Raw genomic sequence first — 17,744 nt, 5'->3', positions numbered from 1 at the left:
AGCACTTTTTGGCACTGCAGTGGGTATAGAGAAAAAGTGCCTGGAAAGACTGATTATGATGCTGCTTTTTTTTTTTTTTTTTTTTCCCCCTCCTATACATATGCTGAAGTAGCATGTGTTAGAATGTATTGCTCTAGTAGTAAAATATGTACTGTGTATGGAATTCTTGTGTTATAGCTTAGAGACCCCGTAGACAGTAGTGATCATCATGGATGTGTATTAAGACTCAGCCAAGCCATGGGAAATTTGACAATTGTTCAAAAGGGAGAAAGAGATCTTATTTCAGATGGAGAGAAAGGTAAGTGAAGCTTTTTGCTTTTAGAAATGTGATTGTTTGTGTGTTTGCTTTCAGTTGTAGTCCAGTGGTTGGACTATATACAGTAATTGGTTGACTGTATTCCCTTGAAGACTGAAGGGGAGGAATGGCTGTCTTTGCAGATCACCTTTAGATGGTTTGTGTGAACTGGTATTTTAAGAGTGCAACTTAATTTATTTGTTGAAAAAAGGTGTTGATTTTATTTCTCACTTAAATGGCTATAACATGTTTTACACGATGTGGGTATTGAAAAATTTATTTTTTTATTCTTTGTGAACTGTTTTAAAATCCTTAGCTGGGATTGTCTGTGTAAGTGGAGATGTCATTGTTAAACTGCTGCAGAATAATATTGTTGTTTCATCATATACTGGTGTGTCTGAAAAATTAGTACGTCTTGAGGTTCATGAGCTGCTCGGTTCTTGGTACGGTACACCATGCTGTAGATTAGTATGTACATATGAACTCATACATTAGCCCTGACAAAAAACAATCAAAAAAACCCAAAAACCCCTCTAGATTGCCATTACAGCTTTTTTAAAGCAGTCAATTACTAATATAGTTAAAGTCTACTTAATAAAATTAGCTGCCTGTCTGATGCTTTTTGTACTGATCATTTACTGTGATCAGTATAAAATTAATTCATGAGTGCCTTCATCACATTTTGACTACATAGTCTTATTTCACATACATAACAAGCAGCAGCTCTGCCTCTAATTACTTGAAATGCTAATCTCTGATAAATGTTTATGCCTCTTCAGAACCGTTATGTACATACAGTCAATTTTTCATTATTGGGAGCCATGGGAGTCTTTTATAACAGAAAAACAGATGTAATATGACAACTGCTTTGTGCAGAGCCCCCTTCCACATACCCCCCTTAGCACAGATACTATAGCAGGCTGTGGAGCAAGCTGGGATCTGGCAGCAGTATGGTTATGCTTACGTGATGAAGGGCTTGGGTGGGTTGTATAGAACCCAAGTTGCATTGCATGAAGTCTGCTGTCATGTTTGCACCCACAGCAGACTTGATTTGTAACCTTGGGCGGTCAGGCCAGGCTTAAGGGAGGATGAACTCTGCCAGAGGATAAAATAGCCTGGCTCCAGTTTGTGCCAGCTAAAGAGCTTTAGAGAACCGTAGTGTATCTTCTTGCTCTGTTTTTGTGTCAACAGCGTTCTTTTTATGCAGGATTGTTGCTTTTCCAGTGAATGTCAGGAAAACTGGGTGAGTGCTTTAGATTGAGCACATTACCTAGTATATCTCTGTTGTCCTTTTGACCTGTTATTCTTTGGATTAGTGTACCCCCACCAATGCTGGCGAGAGGGGATGCTCCATCTTCATTGTCTCTTGTTATGCAGGATTCAAGAAACCAGGAAATAACTGACACTCTTTCCAATTTCAGTTTTGAATGTTGAGGTGTGGCACAAGTTTGGTGTATGTCTTGTGTGCTTTTAGGGCTTTTCATTGTTTTGTTTTTTTTTTTTCCCCACCTTGTTCTTTGTCTCTGTTGTGTTCTGATAGGTTTTTTTTTTCTCTTAGTGAAGTGGCGTTTTGATTTTAAATAAAAGCAGTTTATAGCAGTTGTTTGATGTCTAGCTATAGGCTGCTTTTTTTTTCTTGCCTTGGTTCTATCACTGATACTTTCTCTCTTTTGGATTACAGACATTACAGGCAGCATTGCTAAGCTGTAAGAAAGCAGCTGTCAGGTTTAATACAGGTTATAATGTCTGTTACAAACACTGGTTTTAGGGGTTGTGTTGCTTGCAAGAAGGTTCCTGAGAATTTTGCAGAAACTATAGATTTGAGCTTCCTTTTAACAAGAATGTTCTCTGGGTCTGGGAGTTACTGTCAGTCAATTTTTTAAAAGCTTCTCAAGTACAAAATTACATTGAGAAAGGAGATTTACTGTCTGCTCTGTGCCACAACATAGAGCATGTTGTCACGCCACTGACCTTGAATTCTCTCCCAGGTTTTTCACTCGTAATTTCTTTTTTTCATCTGCCTGTTCTTTGATCTGATATCATTTTTTTTTTCAGCTGAGACAACATACATCATGATTCCAGTGTGAGGGAAATCCAGATCATTGGATTAGGCCAATGTCCTCTGAGCACAATCAAATATTATTAAAAGATCTGTGTACTCCTCTTGCTTCTTATTTTTCATGTCATCATCTGTTTTTAGTGCTTAAGCCATACCTATTTTTGTACATTTCCTGCTTGAGCTCCTGTGCTTAGTACACTGGTACTATAGTTTCCATATATCACTGTTAAAATTTCTCCTTTGGGAATATACTGCATGCATGCTTTCTGAGAGAGGAAAAAAAAAAAAAAGGAAAACAATTCTTTAGTTGCAAACAATGCTTTAGTTTTCTGTGCTTGGCTGTTGTGGAAGGAAGGCTTTTTGAAGATGCTGAATTTTGCAGTAGGGAAGACTGTTTTGGTGAATATAGCTTAGAGTGATTGTAGTGGTTATTTTCACAATGCTTTTATTCATGAATCTGTAGAAAATTCAGTAGATGATTTACTTCTGTTAGTTGGAGACAAAAAGGCTATCAGGTGATTAGAGAGTGAGCTGGAAGTACAGGTGTTGGGGAAGGATTACTGTCAGCAGATAGCCCTGTAATCTAAGCAGACAGGCACAATAAATTCTAATTGGAAGCTGAAGCTTAATAAATTCAGATTAAAAGTAAGGCAGATTTTATTAACAGACAAAGAAATCAGCTATGACAATAACATACCTACTATTTTGATTGATTGCCAAACTGTGAAGTGTCTGGACACCTTTGAGGTTTGTTTTCACAGATCATAGAATCACAGAATGGTTTGGGTTGGAAGGGACATTAAAGATCATTGAGTTCCAACCCCCCTGCCATGGGCAGGGACACCTCCCACTAGAGCAGGTTGCTCAAAGCCCCATCCAGCCTGGTCTTGAACACTTCCAGGGATGGGGCATCCTCAGCTTCTCTGGGCAAGATTCTCTGATCAGATTAGATGATGCAGGTCATTCCCTGTGGCCTTAAATCCGTACTGAATCACATACGTTGCCTTTCAGAAATCAGTAGCAGTCCTCCACTATAAAGGAGGTTTTTCTGAATTTTTTCTCCAATCCAGTTATGAGCTACCAACTGCCCTGCAAACATCGTCACCAAGATTTTAAATTAAGTTTTATATACTCTTTTTCTCTTTCCTTTTGCAATCTCACATTATAGCTTGGTCTACAGTTGTTGATTCCCTGCTCTACAAAGATGAGCTTCACCATGCTCTTGGTAGGTGATATCAGTGCCATCACTGACCAGGGTAGGAATGAGTACTCAGCCTGTGGGTAAAAGGTAAGTCAGCTTTTATTCACTATGGCACAGCTCTCTAAGGTTTTCTTTTCATCATTCTTTAGAGAACTGGTCAATAATAAAGAGTGGTTATACTAGTCTTAGTTCCAAACATGTTTAAAATTTGTTTAGGTCCTTGAGGTAGAGGATTTGGATTTTTGTTTTTAAATGTTAAAATGAGTTTTCCCAGCACCTCCTCCCTTCCAAAAGGCAGACTTTGTGTAACCATCCCACTGCTGGTATCCTATGACTACTTTTACCTGGAGCCAGTAGCCAAACATAGTTTCCCTCCTGTTGCCAGGCTCCAGTTTTGCTCAAGAGAAGCAAAGAAGCACATGAGAAGGAGTGATGAGTACAGAATAGGGGGTAAAAAGCCAGCTCTTGCCATAAACCCCAAGCAGTACTTCTAATTTCTGCCATTCACTCCTCCTACAGCCAGAAAGGGAGCTATTCACAGAATCACAGAATGGTAGGGGTTGGAAGGGACCTTTGGAGATCACCTAGTCCAACCCCCACAGTTCTCAGTGTCTGTCAGTCCCTGGCTCGCTCAGCTAAATGCTGTTACGGTGTCCAGCTGCCCAGCAAATTTTGCCTGGTTTTTAATGATTTTAAGCGAGGCAGCACTTTTGTCTCTAGTCCTGCTTCTGCAGAGTGAGCAAAACAGGGAGGGGTGGTTCCTGTCCACTGGGCCACTGTCTTATCTCCGTTGCATGCTCAGCTCAGCCTGGCGCTGCTCATCTGTTGTGACACCTGTCCCCTGGCTCCTGCACCTATCCAGGAAACGTAATACAAAATTTGGATTCTTCTCTTTTAACTTAAACTGCCTAGTGTCTCACACTCAAGGACCTATCTAAGTTTTAAAAGTGTGATTAGGGAATAAAAAGTATAAGCACCCTTTATATAAAAGCCAACTTACGTTTTCCACACCAGTTGAGTGATTTCTCCAGCCCAAGTCATTGATATCGGTTTCCCTGTCTGTATGCACTCTGGGGTGTGTTTCTGGGAGTCCACAGTCTCCAGCTAGGTACTTCCATGATCTGACTTGCAAAAGGAAAAAGACAAAATTCTTAATAATATGAAGATCTGCCAGGTCAGAAATGTCTATTGGTAAAAGATCTTACTCATATCTGATAATGGTCTAAACCCGAATCTTGCATTTGGTGGTGCAAAATGGTCCTTGATAGCTACATTATTTTGCATAGAAAATGGAAATATTAAACCTTTTAATTAAACAAAAGTGATTGTGGTTCTGTGGGGTCGCTGATGTTAGCTGATCTAATCAGAAGTCGGAATGGTTGTACTTCTCTAACACGTGGTTCTTGAGCACATTACGATAAGCGTAATACTCCAGCTGTGTAAGAGGAAAACAAGTGCAGAGAACTTGCTCAGGACATCCGAGATTCAAGAATTAAATTTTAATCTCCAGGCTGTCTTTCGGTCTACGGCCTCAGTAAGTGTGGTGTTTCACAGAGGCTCTTTAGCCTTCTTAATCATCATCGGTATTACGTGTTTAACCTTTAGCTATCTCATATTTCACGTTCTGTTCTCTAAACAAAAAAATCAAAAAGGAATCCCTGTTTTGTTAGGTTTTTTTCACTATGAATGTTGCGAATCAAAAATACACAGACACACATTACTTTTTATGCTACGTGGGCCCTTCGTTTTCAAACTGTAATGTGTCTAGGAGCTAGTGGTGTTTGTCAGGCTGCCTGTGTACAGCCATATCAAAATTCATGCTTCCAGTTAACTTAGCAAAACTACTAAATTCTAATTTTTTTCCTTCAAACAGAGGGCAGCTATTTTCAGTTACATAACAGGCTGGTTTTTTAATTAAGCATACAATACCCGTAAATGGGTCATTCTTCTGGACTTTGATCTGCCAGCACAGTTAGGACTGGGAGTTCCTTAAGCTTAAAACTTGCTGGCAACGGTATGGTTAAGCGTGACACCATGGTCTGAATGTGCCCCAAATGCTAATGTTTATCTTGCCTTCGAGGAGGGCTGAAAAGGGAGTGATGGTAACTTATTTTCTGACCTGAAATATATTAAGCGTAGAGCTACTAAATGACTTGGCCATAGTTAACCAGGAAATCTGGGGTAGAATTTTGAATTGTGTGGAACTCTTGAATTTCTGCTTTTCAATACTCTGTCAGCATGACAGCTTTCTTTTTTTTTTTTTGGTTTTGTTTTGTTTTGTTTCTGTTGTACTCATATTTCAGTACAAACTGTTTCGATGGACTTAGGTAAGCAAGAAATCCGGGTGACTATGTGCGAGGGACGTGTTGTATTTGCTGTGCACAGCTCTGGCAATCTTTACACGCTGTTTAATCACTGAGGTTATGTTGAAACTGTTGAATAGGCTGTGGTTGTTCTGACTCCAGCAGATCTCCTTGCCATACTTTGTTCAGCAATTTCTTCACTGATAACATCTGCCTTCTCTTATGATAGTATATGTATGCTTCATGCGTAAGTGCCAGGGAACTGGTCTTTTGTTGGTTTTTTTTTTTCAGGAAGTTACTTAGCATAAATGAGTTTTCATTAAAAGACTGCCTATTAATTATACTGAGGTGGGTGTTTTCTTGATTCATCACCCTGTGAAATAATGACATCAGATTTGGTTGCCCAGACCTATTAAAAACCAAACCAAAACAAGACACCCCGCTCCAGCAGCCAGTTTGACCAGCACTGGTTGTGTGTTTCTATCTCCAAAGGTCTGTCACTTGAACTATAGGTGAACCTCTCAGTTATTTTGATGGGGACTGCTGTTGGACTAATTGACCTGAAGTGGCCCGACGGCTGACTTTCCAGTTTCAGTCTTTGCATTTTCCCTGTTGTCCAGCATCCACTCATCTTGGTCTCTACAACTCTCATCTCTCTCTACAACTACCTGAAAGGAGGGTGTAGAGAGATGGGGGTCGGTCTCTTCTCCCAAGTTACAGATGATAGGACAAGGGGTAATGGGTTCAAGTTGCGCCAGGGGAGGTTTAGACTGGACATTAGGAAACAATTCTTCACAGAGAGAGTGGTTGGGCATTGGAGTAGGCTGCCCGGGGAGGTGGTTGAGTCACCATCCCTGGCTGTGTTTAAGAACCGTTTAGATGTGGTGTTGGGGGATATGGTGTAGGGGAGAACTTTAGAGTAGGGTGGATGGCTGGACTCGATGATCCCGAGGGTCTCTTCCAGCCTAGATAATTCTGTGATTCTGTGGTCTCCTCAGCCATTCCGTGTTTTCTAGGCTTTCTGATATACATGTTCATCCCTAGTTGAACGTGGTGTCACCTCACTGAGCAACGGGCTGCAAAAACACTTCATCCTCATGTAAATACATGGTTCTGCGTCTCTGCAGGGAATAGGACTGCCCCCCTTCTCTCTGACCGTTCAGCCATGTCCATCTAATGGAGGTCTTGTAACGTTGCCACTGGTTGTCACTGCTCAGCGCAGCGTATAAGGACGTCACCCCCGTGGTCCTTAAAGAACTGCTTGAGCTGCCTTCACAGCGGGTCACGGATACTTGGGAGTGGGGGAAGACAGCAGCTTTATTTTGGTTGTTCTAGGAGAAGGCTGGGGAAAAAAAGCATGAGGAAGACTTTGTCCTTTTGCGGATTTGGCCGAGTGCCAGCGTGTCCTGGTGCTAGTGTGGGATTCCTCCTTTTATTCTAAAAGCTGTTAACGGGGACTGTAGTTCAGAGGGGTTTTTCCTTCCTTTTCCCGTTGCCTGTTGTAATCTTCATCATCCTTTTATTTTGAGGAGCTGAGCCCCTGTGCAAGCATTGCCCGAGCGTTACACCTTTCCCCTCCTGTTCAAGTGAATTTCCTCTAGTTCTGCTTCTTTGAAGGTATTGCCTGGATTTGTTTTCCAGCATCTCTCTGCAGAGCACAAAGGTCTGCTTTTTGTTGTTGCCTGTGAGGTAGTCCGCACGTATTCGAGACTTACTTTTTTTAAAAAGTCACAAACAAAAGACCACCTTTTTTTTTTTTTTTTTTTGTAGTTGGGTATTATAATTGGCCTAGTTTGAGGAGAGCTTTCCTATACAGCTGAAAACTGACTGGAAGGTTGTGGGGCTACAGAATAGTGGCAGATGGTGACATACAGCTAATAAGCAGGGGCTTGTGCTCAGCTGTCAGTCAGAAGGCCCCAAAGCTTTTGAACAGAGGATTTCCATCCTGCCTCCTGCCAGGAGTTCAAGCCCTCAAAGTGAAAATCCTGTGAGATACCATCTTCAAAGTAGCAGAATTAGAGGTAATTTCTCCAGAGCACTGTATTTTATTTTATTTTTTTTTTATAAAATAAACCACGCCACCTAAAAGGGCATACCTTCTTCAAACAGCTAACTCAGAAGAGCATTTCACTTGTGAAATGTGACATTAACTACTGCTCACTGAGAAACACATCCAGAATCTTAATTTGGGGGGGGGAGGGGGGAGGGGGAGAAGAGCGATTGGGAAAATTAACTGCTGGCAAGGCTGCAGCGGTGTCTGCTGTGTTCCTGGTGACTAATGAATCTTTGCCCTCTCAGTGGCAGCAAAAATGCACAACTGCCTGGCCTCACGAGCCCAGCAATTACTGCTGGAAGAATGGGTAGGAAATGGAAGTGAAGTACAATTCCTTGCTGCACTGAGTAACGAAAAGCAGAAATGAACTGTGCTAATGAACTGGAAAGGGTTTACTTGCCTTAAGTAAGTTCTTTTTACCTCTTGCTATTTAAGGAGATTTACCTGCAAGTCCTTCAATTTTGTGCAGATTTTCCCTGTTATTTTTTTAAGAAGAAAATTCCTTTTAAAAATATGGCTAATACTCCCTCTGAAACACCTGGGCTGCTCTGTTCATACACCTTGGAGAAGCCCAACCCAGATGACTTGAGAAAATTGAGCTAAGAGCTATTGTCCAAATAATGTCTTGTTTTATACTTTGCTTGTGTACTTGGTGTGCTCGGGGGCGCACAAAGGAGTGTGTTTGTACTCCTGAACACCCATAGCTCTGCAGTAGCTGACTGGAGATGCTAAAGATCATTACTTGGCCACCCGTGATTCTGCCAGCTTTTCTGTTTTCCTAGGAGGGAAAAATAAATTTCTCCTGGGTTTTCTTCAGAGGTTAGCAAGAAGAAAAGCAAAGGATAGATCCATACCCACAGGAGAGTTTGGAGAAGGGCAGTGGAATTCATGCTGTTTTCTTTTCGTGTGCCTTACCTATCCTTCAGGCTTCCTGCTTGGGCTTGTTGAGAGTGGAGAACAAAGGAGTTAAATTTAGTAAAACCATTTCACATGTTCTTTGTAGCTACAGCTCCACAAGGAGATCAGTTTGACCGAGGTCCTTTGTATATTTAAAACAGAAATGCAACATCTGATGTTCTGAGAGGGCCTACCCACTGTTGACTTGCAGAAAGAGAGATCTCTTTGTATACGGTTTTTACAAAGCCTAGGGAAAAAGGCTGTTTTCAGTAGAATACCTTTCTGGTGGGCAGGGCAGAAGATTTGAATTTGATTAGTTCTGGTTTGGCTTTGTTCTCTTTAAAACACCTTGGTTTATTTACATCTGTAAACTCTGAAGGTCAGAGGCTCTGGAGAGCCCCGGTTGGTTGTGCGGTGGCTTTGTGGAGGCACCTGCTTGAGTTCAGGGTGACTCCTCATCACAGGAACCACTGAACTCATGAGTGACTGAATCTTCTGTGCAGGCTGAGTGGAGAAAGCCTATATACCTTGTGAGATGTTATTTGTAAAAGATTGAAAAGCAATTAGAAAAGTATTTTTTACATGTAAATGCAATTATTACTTTTTTTAAGAACACTGTATTTCGGCAGGTGCTGCTGCCTGTGATTCATCTCTTACCTGTTAATCTCTGTGTGTTTCAGATTAACCATTGTCATTGTAAATGAAAGAAAACAAAAATGCACATGACTTTGTTTTTGGTTTGTCTGTTGACAGTACTTGTATGCAGCCACGAAGGAAGCAGCCGGAGATGTGGTGGACAGGGGGACCTCCTCGCTGGTTCTCTTGGAGTCTTAGCGCACTGGGCATTTCTTGCTGGAGCAGAAAAAACAAATGGGTATGAGTATTAATTAATAACTTAATCCGTGTGAGTCTGTGTTCTCCTGTGGTGACTGTTGTAGACCTGCTATAGAAATTTCCAAATGAAATGGAGTTGTTGAGACTGAGGTATCCGTGTACTTTTAAAAAACGTAAGGGTTTTCTAGAGCAGTCTACATAATAGTTACAATTTTAATATGCCAAATTCTTCAGTAATCTTAACATCTCCCAAGTTTGAGGCAGAAGAAGATTGAGAACCTGGATTGTTTCCCAAGGATACTGATGTAGGGGGTATGCGTTTTTTAAACAATTGAGTGTAGGCAGGAAGTATGAAGAACAAATAACTGGTAGCCACTGACAGTAATGCCTCTATAATTCAAAAAATGTGTTATTTAGCTTTGTTTTTGTAATTTGGGGGAATCCTATTGCATCGTACCTAAGTAATTCAGTGGGGCAGGTGAATTGAAACTTGCAAATAAAATGCAATTTCAAACAGGGTAACGATTTAAAGGCCAAATGGCAGTCCAGTTTGGCCGTACAAAAGCTGCCATGCAGCTGACTGCTGGCTTTTTTAATAAATTGTGTCAATTCCTGTCTGACCAGTTGGTCCATATAGTCACGTAGTCTTCCTGTGAATGTGGCTGCTTGAAATGAATTTGAAAGGAACCCTGACACAAGCAGTTAGGGAGCAACAGTCCCCCTTCCCAACAGGTAAAGAGCTATCCAAGCTTTAGGAGGAGGAGGTCTTTTGTAGGATTTGGGTGCTACAAGCAGGTGCACACAATTAGATGTTCATGGGAGTTAATGAGCCTGTGCTTCAGTTGCTGTGAGAGCAGAGCATTCCCAGGAGGAATGAGGGACCAGTTGAACCAGACTTTAAAATTCTGAAATCTAACATACCCGGAATGAAAAATCGAAACCAAGATTGTTTGCCTATCTGAAGTTGCAGCTGCCACCAAAGGAAAAATTTTTTTTTCCTTTATTAAAAGAGTGACTTCATTTTTGCATGGTGTACAACAGACCAGCATTAAGTTGTTGGAGAGAGCAAACGCAGCATGTGTTCCCCGGGCTCTCCTGACTTGGGCTCCTGTGGCTTTTCCAAACAGCTCGCTCAGAAACTCCCTTTTATTTTATAGATGGAGGAAAAGGGGGAGAGTATAATTGGCATCAGCAATAGATTGCGTCTCCCGTGGTGGTGTTAAGGTGACCTTTCTCCAACACCTGCTGCACCAATCCTGTTTATCTCCTGTGCTTGGGGGAAGGAGGAGCTCGTTAGGTTCAGTGAATCTGTGGCATCAGCTTGCAGACTGCTCTGCAGCCAGCCCTTCCATGCTCCTGCCTGGCTCTGCTCTTTCAAAACGGGTCTGTGCAGGGCAGGATTTGGAAACATTACGATTGCACTGGTTTTCAGGGGTGCTAATGGTGTAGAAGGTAGGATTCACCTGCTGAGTAGACAGGAGTATACTTTGGAGTGTGGTGTGTATCAAGATGGTTCTGCCGTAGCCTTAGAAATAGGTGCTTTAACTGTCTTGAGCCCAGAAGGCAGAGCTCTCCCTTCACAGCAGTGTTGGGGCAGCCAGGATTGACTCTCAAGGTGGCTCAAACACTCCCTCCTGTTTTAAAGGATCAGGTACTCAAAGCTGCCTTGGTACCACCTAATTGTAAACTCACTTTCTGCTTTGCCTGTGCTTTATATCACGATCCTTCAGAAACCTCTTAATTGGCACAGAGGTTCAGCAGGTCCTTAGAGATCTATGGGCAGCTATGTCCCACCCGTGACTGAGCCTCGTGAGGTTTTTAACTAGCCAGCAGCTGGAGCCCAGGGCTGGCTGCTGAATCATTCTGAGGTTTTTTTGGGAGGGCTGGGTGCACTCTTTTAGGCAGTTGGTAAGCACCTAAGAGGCATGAAGAAGTGTGTGCCTTGATTTCTGTGGTGGGCTGCAGCTGTCGCTGATCCAGTGAAGGCCCCAGAGCAGGGACTATGGCCCTTGTTAAAAATCATCCCATCCCCGTCCCCGCATCCTTCCCCGGCTCCTGAACCCGGTGGGGAGGACGGGGAGTCAGAAGGCTGCCAGCTGAGACCCCAGCCTTCCTCTGAAGGAAAGGATGGAGCTTCACATCAGTAAAACTAGACATGGAACACCTTCTTACCCGCCTTTTAAGCAGGTTTTCTTTTTGCATCCTTCAGCCCTGGCGGTGTTTCTCACTCACTCACGTGCTGTGCCATGGGGAGGGAAGTATTTATTTGTTTAAAGAAAAAAATAAATAATTGAGCCAAAAGTGCTCTGCAAGAATCTGGGAAACACAGGTGTTTGGTTGAGAGGCCTTCCCAGCAATGCTGACAAACATCTGTGGGTCCAAAGATTACGGCCAAGGCCTTAGGGATTACCCAAGAGTGTTCAGATTTTGTTTATAATACAGTTTGTTTGTTTGTTTGTTTTCCTTTTAGTCAAAATCCCTTTCTAGTGGCTGCTTTTGGAGCTTGCTCTCTCACGAGGCAGTCTAACCACCAAGCCTTTCAAAAACTGGGACGTTCAATGACTGCCTCCGACATGGTTTCAGAAGTCGGAACAGCTTTTAGCAAACTTTTTGAAACCTGAAGCCAAAGCAGCAGCAGAGAAGAAGAAGCAAAAAGGAAGAACAATGACTGCAAGAGTAATTACATTTACCGTAGAATTTACATAAGTAATGCACCCTTTCAAGTGCTGTAGCAGCATTGGTATGATGATAGGTAGATTTTTTTTATTTTTCAGAATAGAAAAATATGATTAATGTAGATATTTTTTAAGAGTTTGGAATATGAAAATGTTTTGGCTGAAATAAGCTGTAGTCGCAGATCTGTTATAATATAATAAAACTAAACTGAAAGTATTCCTCTGTTCTTTTTGATAGTTATTGAGCAATAACTAAAGTGTGAACAGCAAAAAAATAATAATAATAATGCACTTGATACTTAGATAAAAATTCTTCCACCAGCTCAACTGAATTTTCTTGGATTGCACCAAGGTTGTCATGTTTTCATTCTTAGACCCTCTGTCTAGAATTAGCTATTGCATTTCATTTTTTGCCACGCTAGCATATCAAGAAGCAAAATGTCACCCTCTTTGGAAAGGGAACGCATGAGAGTCGCTGTAGATTTTGAATGTAATTAGTTGCCTTTTTCCCATTCCCAGTCCCAGAGGCAGCGTTGGTTCCGACAGTACCCCCCTTCCTGCAACACCTTGGGTTTTTTTGGAAAAGGCTCCCCCCGTCGCAGAATAAGGATTTACTGTAGGTATCTTAGCATTAAACAGTAATTATGCTTTTACCTGGGAAAAAAAAAATAAATTTCTATTCCTTTAGCTGGCCTTGACTCATCTAGAACTCGATAGGATGAACTTTGTGACATTATCATTTGGAGAGGTGCTAGGCAGGGTCAGAAACGTAGTGATACCCGACAGGCTCTCGGTGATCACGGAAGAGCAAAGTGCTTTTTAAACCCAAATGAAGTTCGAGCTCTGAGAAGATGAGTGTAGGGAGACGTAGGTGGCTTTTTTTTGGCTCGTTATCCTTCATGGAGACGGCCGACTCCTGCTGTGGGGCCATACCCAGCGGGCTCTGTTGGCAGGGCAGGCGAGCGTCGGGTATAACGGGGAAGCTGCACTGGATTTTTGCACAGTATCCTTTCTTCAGTTTTGGGGAATTCAGTCAAAGCTCGTAGGGATTGAACCGATACGGAGAGAGGGGTGAGTTCAGGCAGAGGACATTTAAAAAACTTCCAGAAGTGGGTCCTGCCCCTAAACCCCCAGTCTGGCTCCTGGTGTATATACTCCTTAAAGCACCTACAGGAACAAGCGTGCAGCGTGTCTGGTGACTGCACTAGATGTTATATATTCATTACAGCCCCCCCCCTTTCCAGTGATCCAGCTCCAGGTTGGAACACAGTGCCCTGCGTTCCCCTACCTCGCAATAGCTGCCCAGGGAGGGCACCTGGAATCAGAGAGGCTGCTCCCAGTGTGTCCCTCCTGCCCCTGATAGTCGTTAGTTCTGGATGCACTGTGACTACTACCTCACCCCGATGCATTTTTTTTTTTTGGTTTGTTTGGTTTGTGTTTTTTTTCTTTTTAAACCAGTTACCTATTTTTAAAATAGGTTTTTAAATGTTTGCTCATGTTGGTCTATGAGGGTTCACAGACTTTTTAGATTAGAGCAACATCTGCTCCTAAGAGATGAGCTTCTGGTGTTCAATATCAGCAGTTTTGTAAACTATCATCTACAACTTTGGGGAAACTAAGCTGCTACTGGTTTTCCCCCTAAAACTATTTGAGATGCCCAAGTCCTTTTTAAATAAAATCAGAAAGTTAAACCTGATGTTAAAACAGCTTACTTGATTTCCTTTAAAATGAGCGTTTCTTTTGTATTTAGAACATCAGTGGTACTATCACCTAAACGGCATTTGTAGGCGAAGTCGATCAATTAACAGAGCTCAGTCCAGATTGCAACCTGCCCTCTTGGTTTTAAAGCTGCACAGATGCTGTAACTCTGTTATCCACTAATGTATACAAATTGTTACCATTTTTAAACATTCTGGAAATGTAGCAGTTTCTTTTGGTAGGAAATAAAAATAATAGCAAATTAATTGTGTGTACTTTCTTTGGTGTCTTCTGAAGCCGGGATGAGTCTTTGCCATTCATTCCAGGTGAATAGAGGAATGCAGCCACTGGAGATGGGGAGGGACTCTTATCAGGGACTGTAGGGGTAGGACAGGGAGTAAGGGTTATGAGTCTTTGCCATTCATTCCAGGTGAATAGAGGAATGCAGCCACTGGAGATGGGGAGGGACTCTTATCAGGGACTGTAGGGATAGGACAGGGAGTAAGGGTTTAAAACTGACAGAGGGGAGATTTAGATTAAGATAGTAGAAGGAAATTCTTTCCTGTGAGGATGGTGAGGCACTGGAACAGGCTGCCCAGAGAAGCTGTGGATGCCCCATCCCTGGAGGTGTTCAAGGCCAGGCTGGATGGGGCTTTGAGCAACCTGCTCTAGTGGGAGGTGTCCCTGCCCGTGGCAGGGGGGTTGGAACTAGATGATCTTTGAGGTCCCTCCCAACCCAAACCATGCTGTGATTCTATAAATAAGCATCTGCTAAACTGCTAATGAGGGCCCGCCCCACCTTCTCTAGGAGTACCAATAACCAGAGAGGGAGCAGAAAAACAGCTGCGCATTTCATTTTCTGCTTAACAATATACCAGAAAGCCTTTCTCCTTTTGAACAGATCCTTTGTGTGAATTGTAGTTTCAAATGAAACTCCTCACATGTGAAGCCAGGTTCTTACGTTTTTGTCATCTTTTCATACACTGATTTGAAGAAAGTGTGGCAGGAGGTAAAGTACAAGCCCCACATGATCTCAGCCACTGGAACACAGGTCGCCTCGTGTGCAAGGCAGGGCCTCGCTCCCTCCTTTCACCTACAGCCCCACACTCCAGGGGAGGTTATTTTTGTTTAACACAAAAACAGCAAAAGAAGAAAGGCTGTGGTGTTGAAGGCGTTCTTGCCTGCGTTATCCTACAGTGTACAACAGCCATGTGATTTTCAGTGCTGAGACTTTGTACTGAGCCTGAAGTTTATGGGGGTTGCTTACCTGGTCAGTTGGTTAATCCTTTGCGAAGTAATAAAAAAGCCTAAATATACTAATTTTATCTTCGCCTTTTTGCTGGAGAGATCCTGAGTGTTCTGTGCAACAGCAAACCCAAAGGACACCAAGCCTCGCAGGTAACTGGACACCCTCTTATTATGGGTAACGATTTCTCAGCAAGGCTGCAATAAGGAAATACTTCAAGGCTGAAAGCGCCACCTCCTTCTGTGCCTGAGGACAACTGTTTCAGCCAGTGGGCGTAGAACTTTTCAAGACCCTTAAAGGCCTAAGGACTTTTATCTTCAGCGTGTTTTAATTCTCAGCACAACAGGCCGTGAGGGCAGATCACACAGCAAGTGGGGCGGGGGCATTTCTTGTATTAGAATATCAAATGCCAACAACTGTTTCAGCCAGTGGGCGTAGAACTTTTCAAGACCCTTAAAGGCCTAAGGACTTTTATCTTCAGCGTGTTTTAATTCTCAGCACAACAGGCCGTGAGGGCAGATCACACAGCAAGTGGGGCGGGGGCATTTCTTGTATTAGAATATCAAATGCCAGGGCTGTGTCCCTGCTCCCCTCTATTCTGGATGCTTCCCCCACCTGCACCACATCTGCACCTGCTGGGAGTCCTGCATTCATTGATCTAGTTTTCCTCAGCTTGTGTTACATCTTTGTTAGCCATTCCGTTCCAAAGGATTTTATTTGGAGGGTACTGGGTATTTACAACTGTTAACAAAGCAGCTGAAATTAAAAAAAAAAATAAAAATAAAAAGTCCAAGGATGAAGGATCAGCTTTTTTTCCCAGTCTGCTGCTCCGCTTGCCCTCCTTCCACCATCTCCCAGGTTGACACGGCAGCTCTGTCCTGTAAGAAGAAGCAGGGGGGTCAGTCCCAGCCCTCTGGGTCACGGGGGATCACACACCCGTGTAAGGATGGGGGGGGCAGGTCTTTGACCCAGGTTGGTGCAGCACAGCCCCCTGTCCGGGTTGTTAAAAGAACTGGTGATGCCACCTCCAAGGAACAGCAGCGTTACTGGAACAAACCCAGGCAATTTTCCCAGTTAAGGAAAAAAAAACCAAACCCCACCAGAGAAATGTAAATTCTTTAGCGTGCGTAGTCTCTCTCATGTGAGTAACTTCTGTTAAACTCCAGCCATCACATTTTCATGTTTGCAAGGCTCATGTACATGGAAAGCAACTTTTCTTACGGCCAGTACATGAGAATATAGTGCCTGATCTATCAATACCTGTAGTGCAGTACTGTCCAATTTTTGAAAAAGATTATTTGAAAAAGATTTTATAACTGGGCATTACAACTGTTGAGATCTGGTTGTTTGACTGCAATGGCTGAAAATAAAATACCGATCCGTGACAATGTTACGTGAGCTCTGACTCACCAGAGAGGCCACAGTATAATATAGAATTTTCTTCCCATTCAAGTGAAAATTGGTTCTGATGCATAAATACCTAATTAGTGCGATTCACTACTAAGCAAAGCACAGACCAGCGTGCGCTTCAAGCAGGCTGTCACAACATGAAAAACCAGTGGGTATTTTAAACGGCTTGTTGCAAGCCCTGTAACTTCAGACAGAACCATCATCTTCCCTGAGCAGCAAGAGAGAAGAAACCAGGGTACAGAGATGACAAACTTAACAAGCTCAAGGAGAAACTGCCCTTTCTTAAAAGCTGATTTTTACAGGAATTAAGTTACTAGCATTCTCCAAGTCGCGACTTGCACCCTCGAGGTGCCAACCCCTCCCTGCCCAGCCCCAAGCCAGGGCTTCCTGGTCTGCATGGGGTGGAGGTGAGGCTCGTCTGCTTCACCTGTTCTGCTGCTTCTCCTCCTGCACATGCCCTTGAGAAGTTGAGCCACATGTGCTCTCCCTCCAGCATGTTCACAGCGGTGTTACCACTTGTGTATGGGCATGTTTAGTTTGGAGAAGAGGAGGCTGAGGGGAGACCTCATTGCCCTCTACAACTACCTGAAAGGAGGTTGTAGAGAGGTGGGTGTTGGCCTCTTCTCCCAAGGGAGACCAGAGACAGGACCAGAGGAAATGGTCTGAAGTTGCAGCTGGGGAGGTTTAGAATCATAGAATGGTCTAGGTTGGAAGAGACCCTTGGGATCATCGAGTCCAACCATCTATCCTACTCTACAAAGTCCTCCCCTACACCACGTCCCTTAGCACTGTATCTAAACGGCCCTTAAACACAGCCAGGGATGGTGACTCCACCACCTCCCTGGGCAGCCTGTTCCAATGCCCGACCACTCTTTCGGTGAAAAATTCTTTCCTAATGTTCAATCTAAACCTACCCTGTTGGAGCTTGAAGCCATTCCCTCTTGTTCTGTCACTAACGAGAGGGATTAGATTAGATATTAGGAAGAATTACTTTAGTGAGAGGGTGGTCAGGCACTGGAACAGCCTGCCCAGGGAGGTGGTGGAGTCACCATCCCTGGAGGTATTTAAGAAAC

General features: G+C 43.1%; 1 protein-coding gene across 1 annotated transcript in view; it reads left to right on the top strand.

The window, feature by feature from the left end:
* CARKD (carbohydrate kinase domain containing) overlaps positions 1 to 14,277 on the top strand; it is a gene marked incomplete at its 5' end in the record, with an annotated part of 51,272 nt that extends 36,995 nt beyond the window's left edge. Inside the window, 3 exons of the mRNA XM_014944085.1 lie at positions 178 to 298; positions 9,562 to 9,682; positions 12,113 to 14,277. Coding sequence (XP_014799571.1) covers positions 178 to 298; positions 9,562 to 9,682; positions 12,113 to 12,263 — 393 coding nt within the window. The remainder of the gene's footprint in view (positions 1 to 177; positions 299 to 9,561; positions 9,683 to 12,112) is intronic.
* Between the last annotated feature and the right edge of the window lie 3,467 nt (positions 14,278 to 17,744).

This window comes from Calidris pugnax, unplaced genomic scaffold (assembly GCF_001431845.1).
Source record: "Calidris pugnax isolate Ruff unplaced genomic scaffold, ASM143184v1 scaffold69, whole genome shotgun sequence".
Lineage (NCBI taxonomy): Eukaryota > Metazoa > Chordata > Aves > Charadriiformes > Scolopacidae > Calidris > Calidris pugnax.
This window is presented reverse-complemented; position numbering and strand designations above follow the sequence as displayed.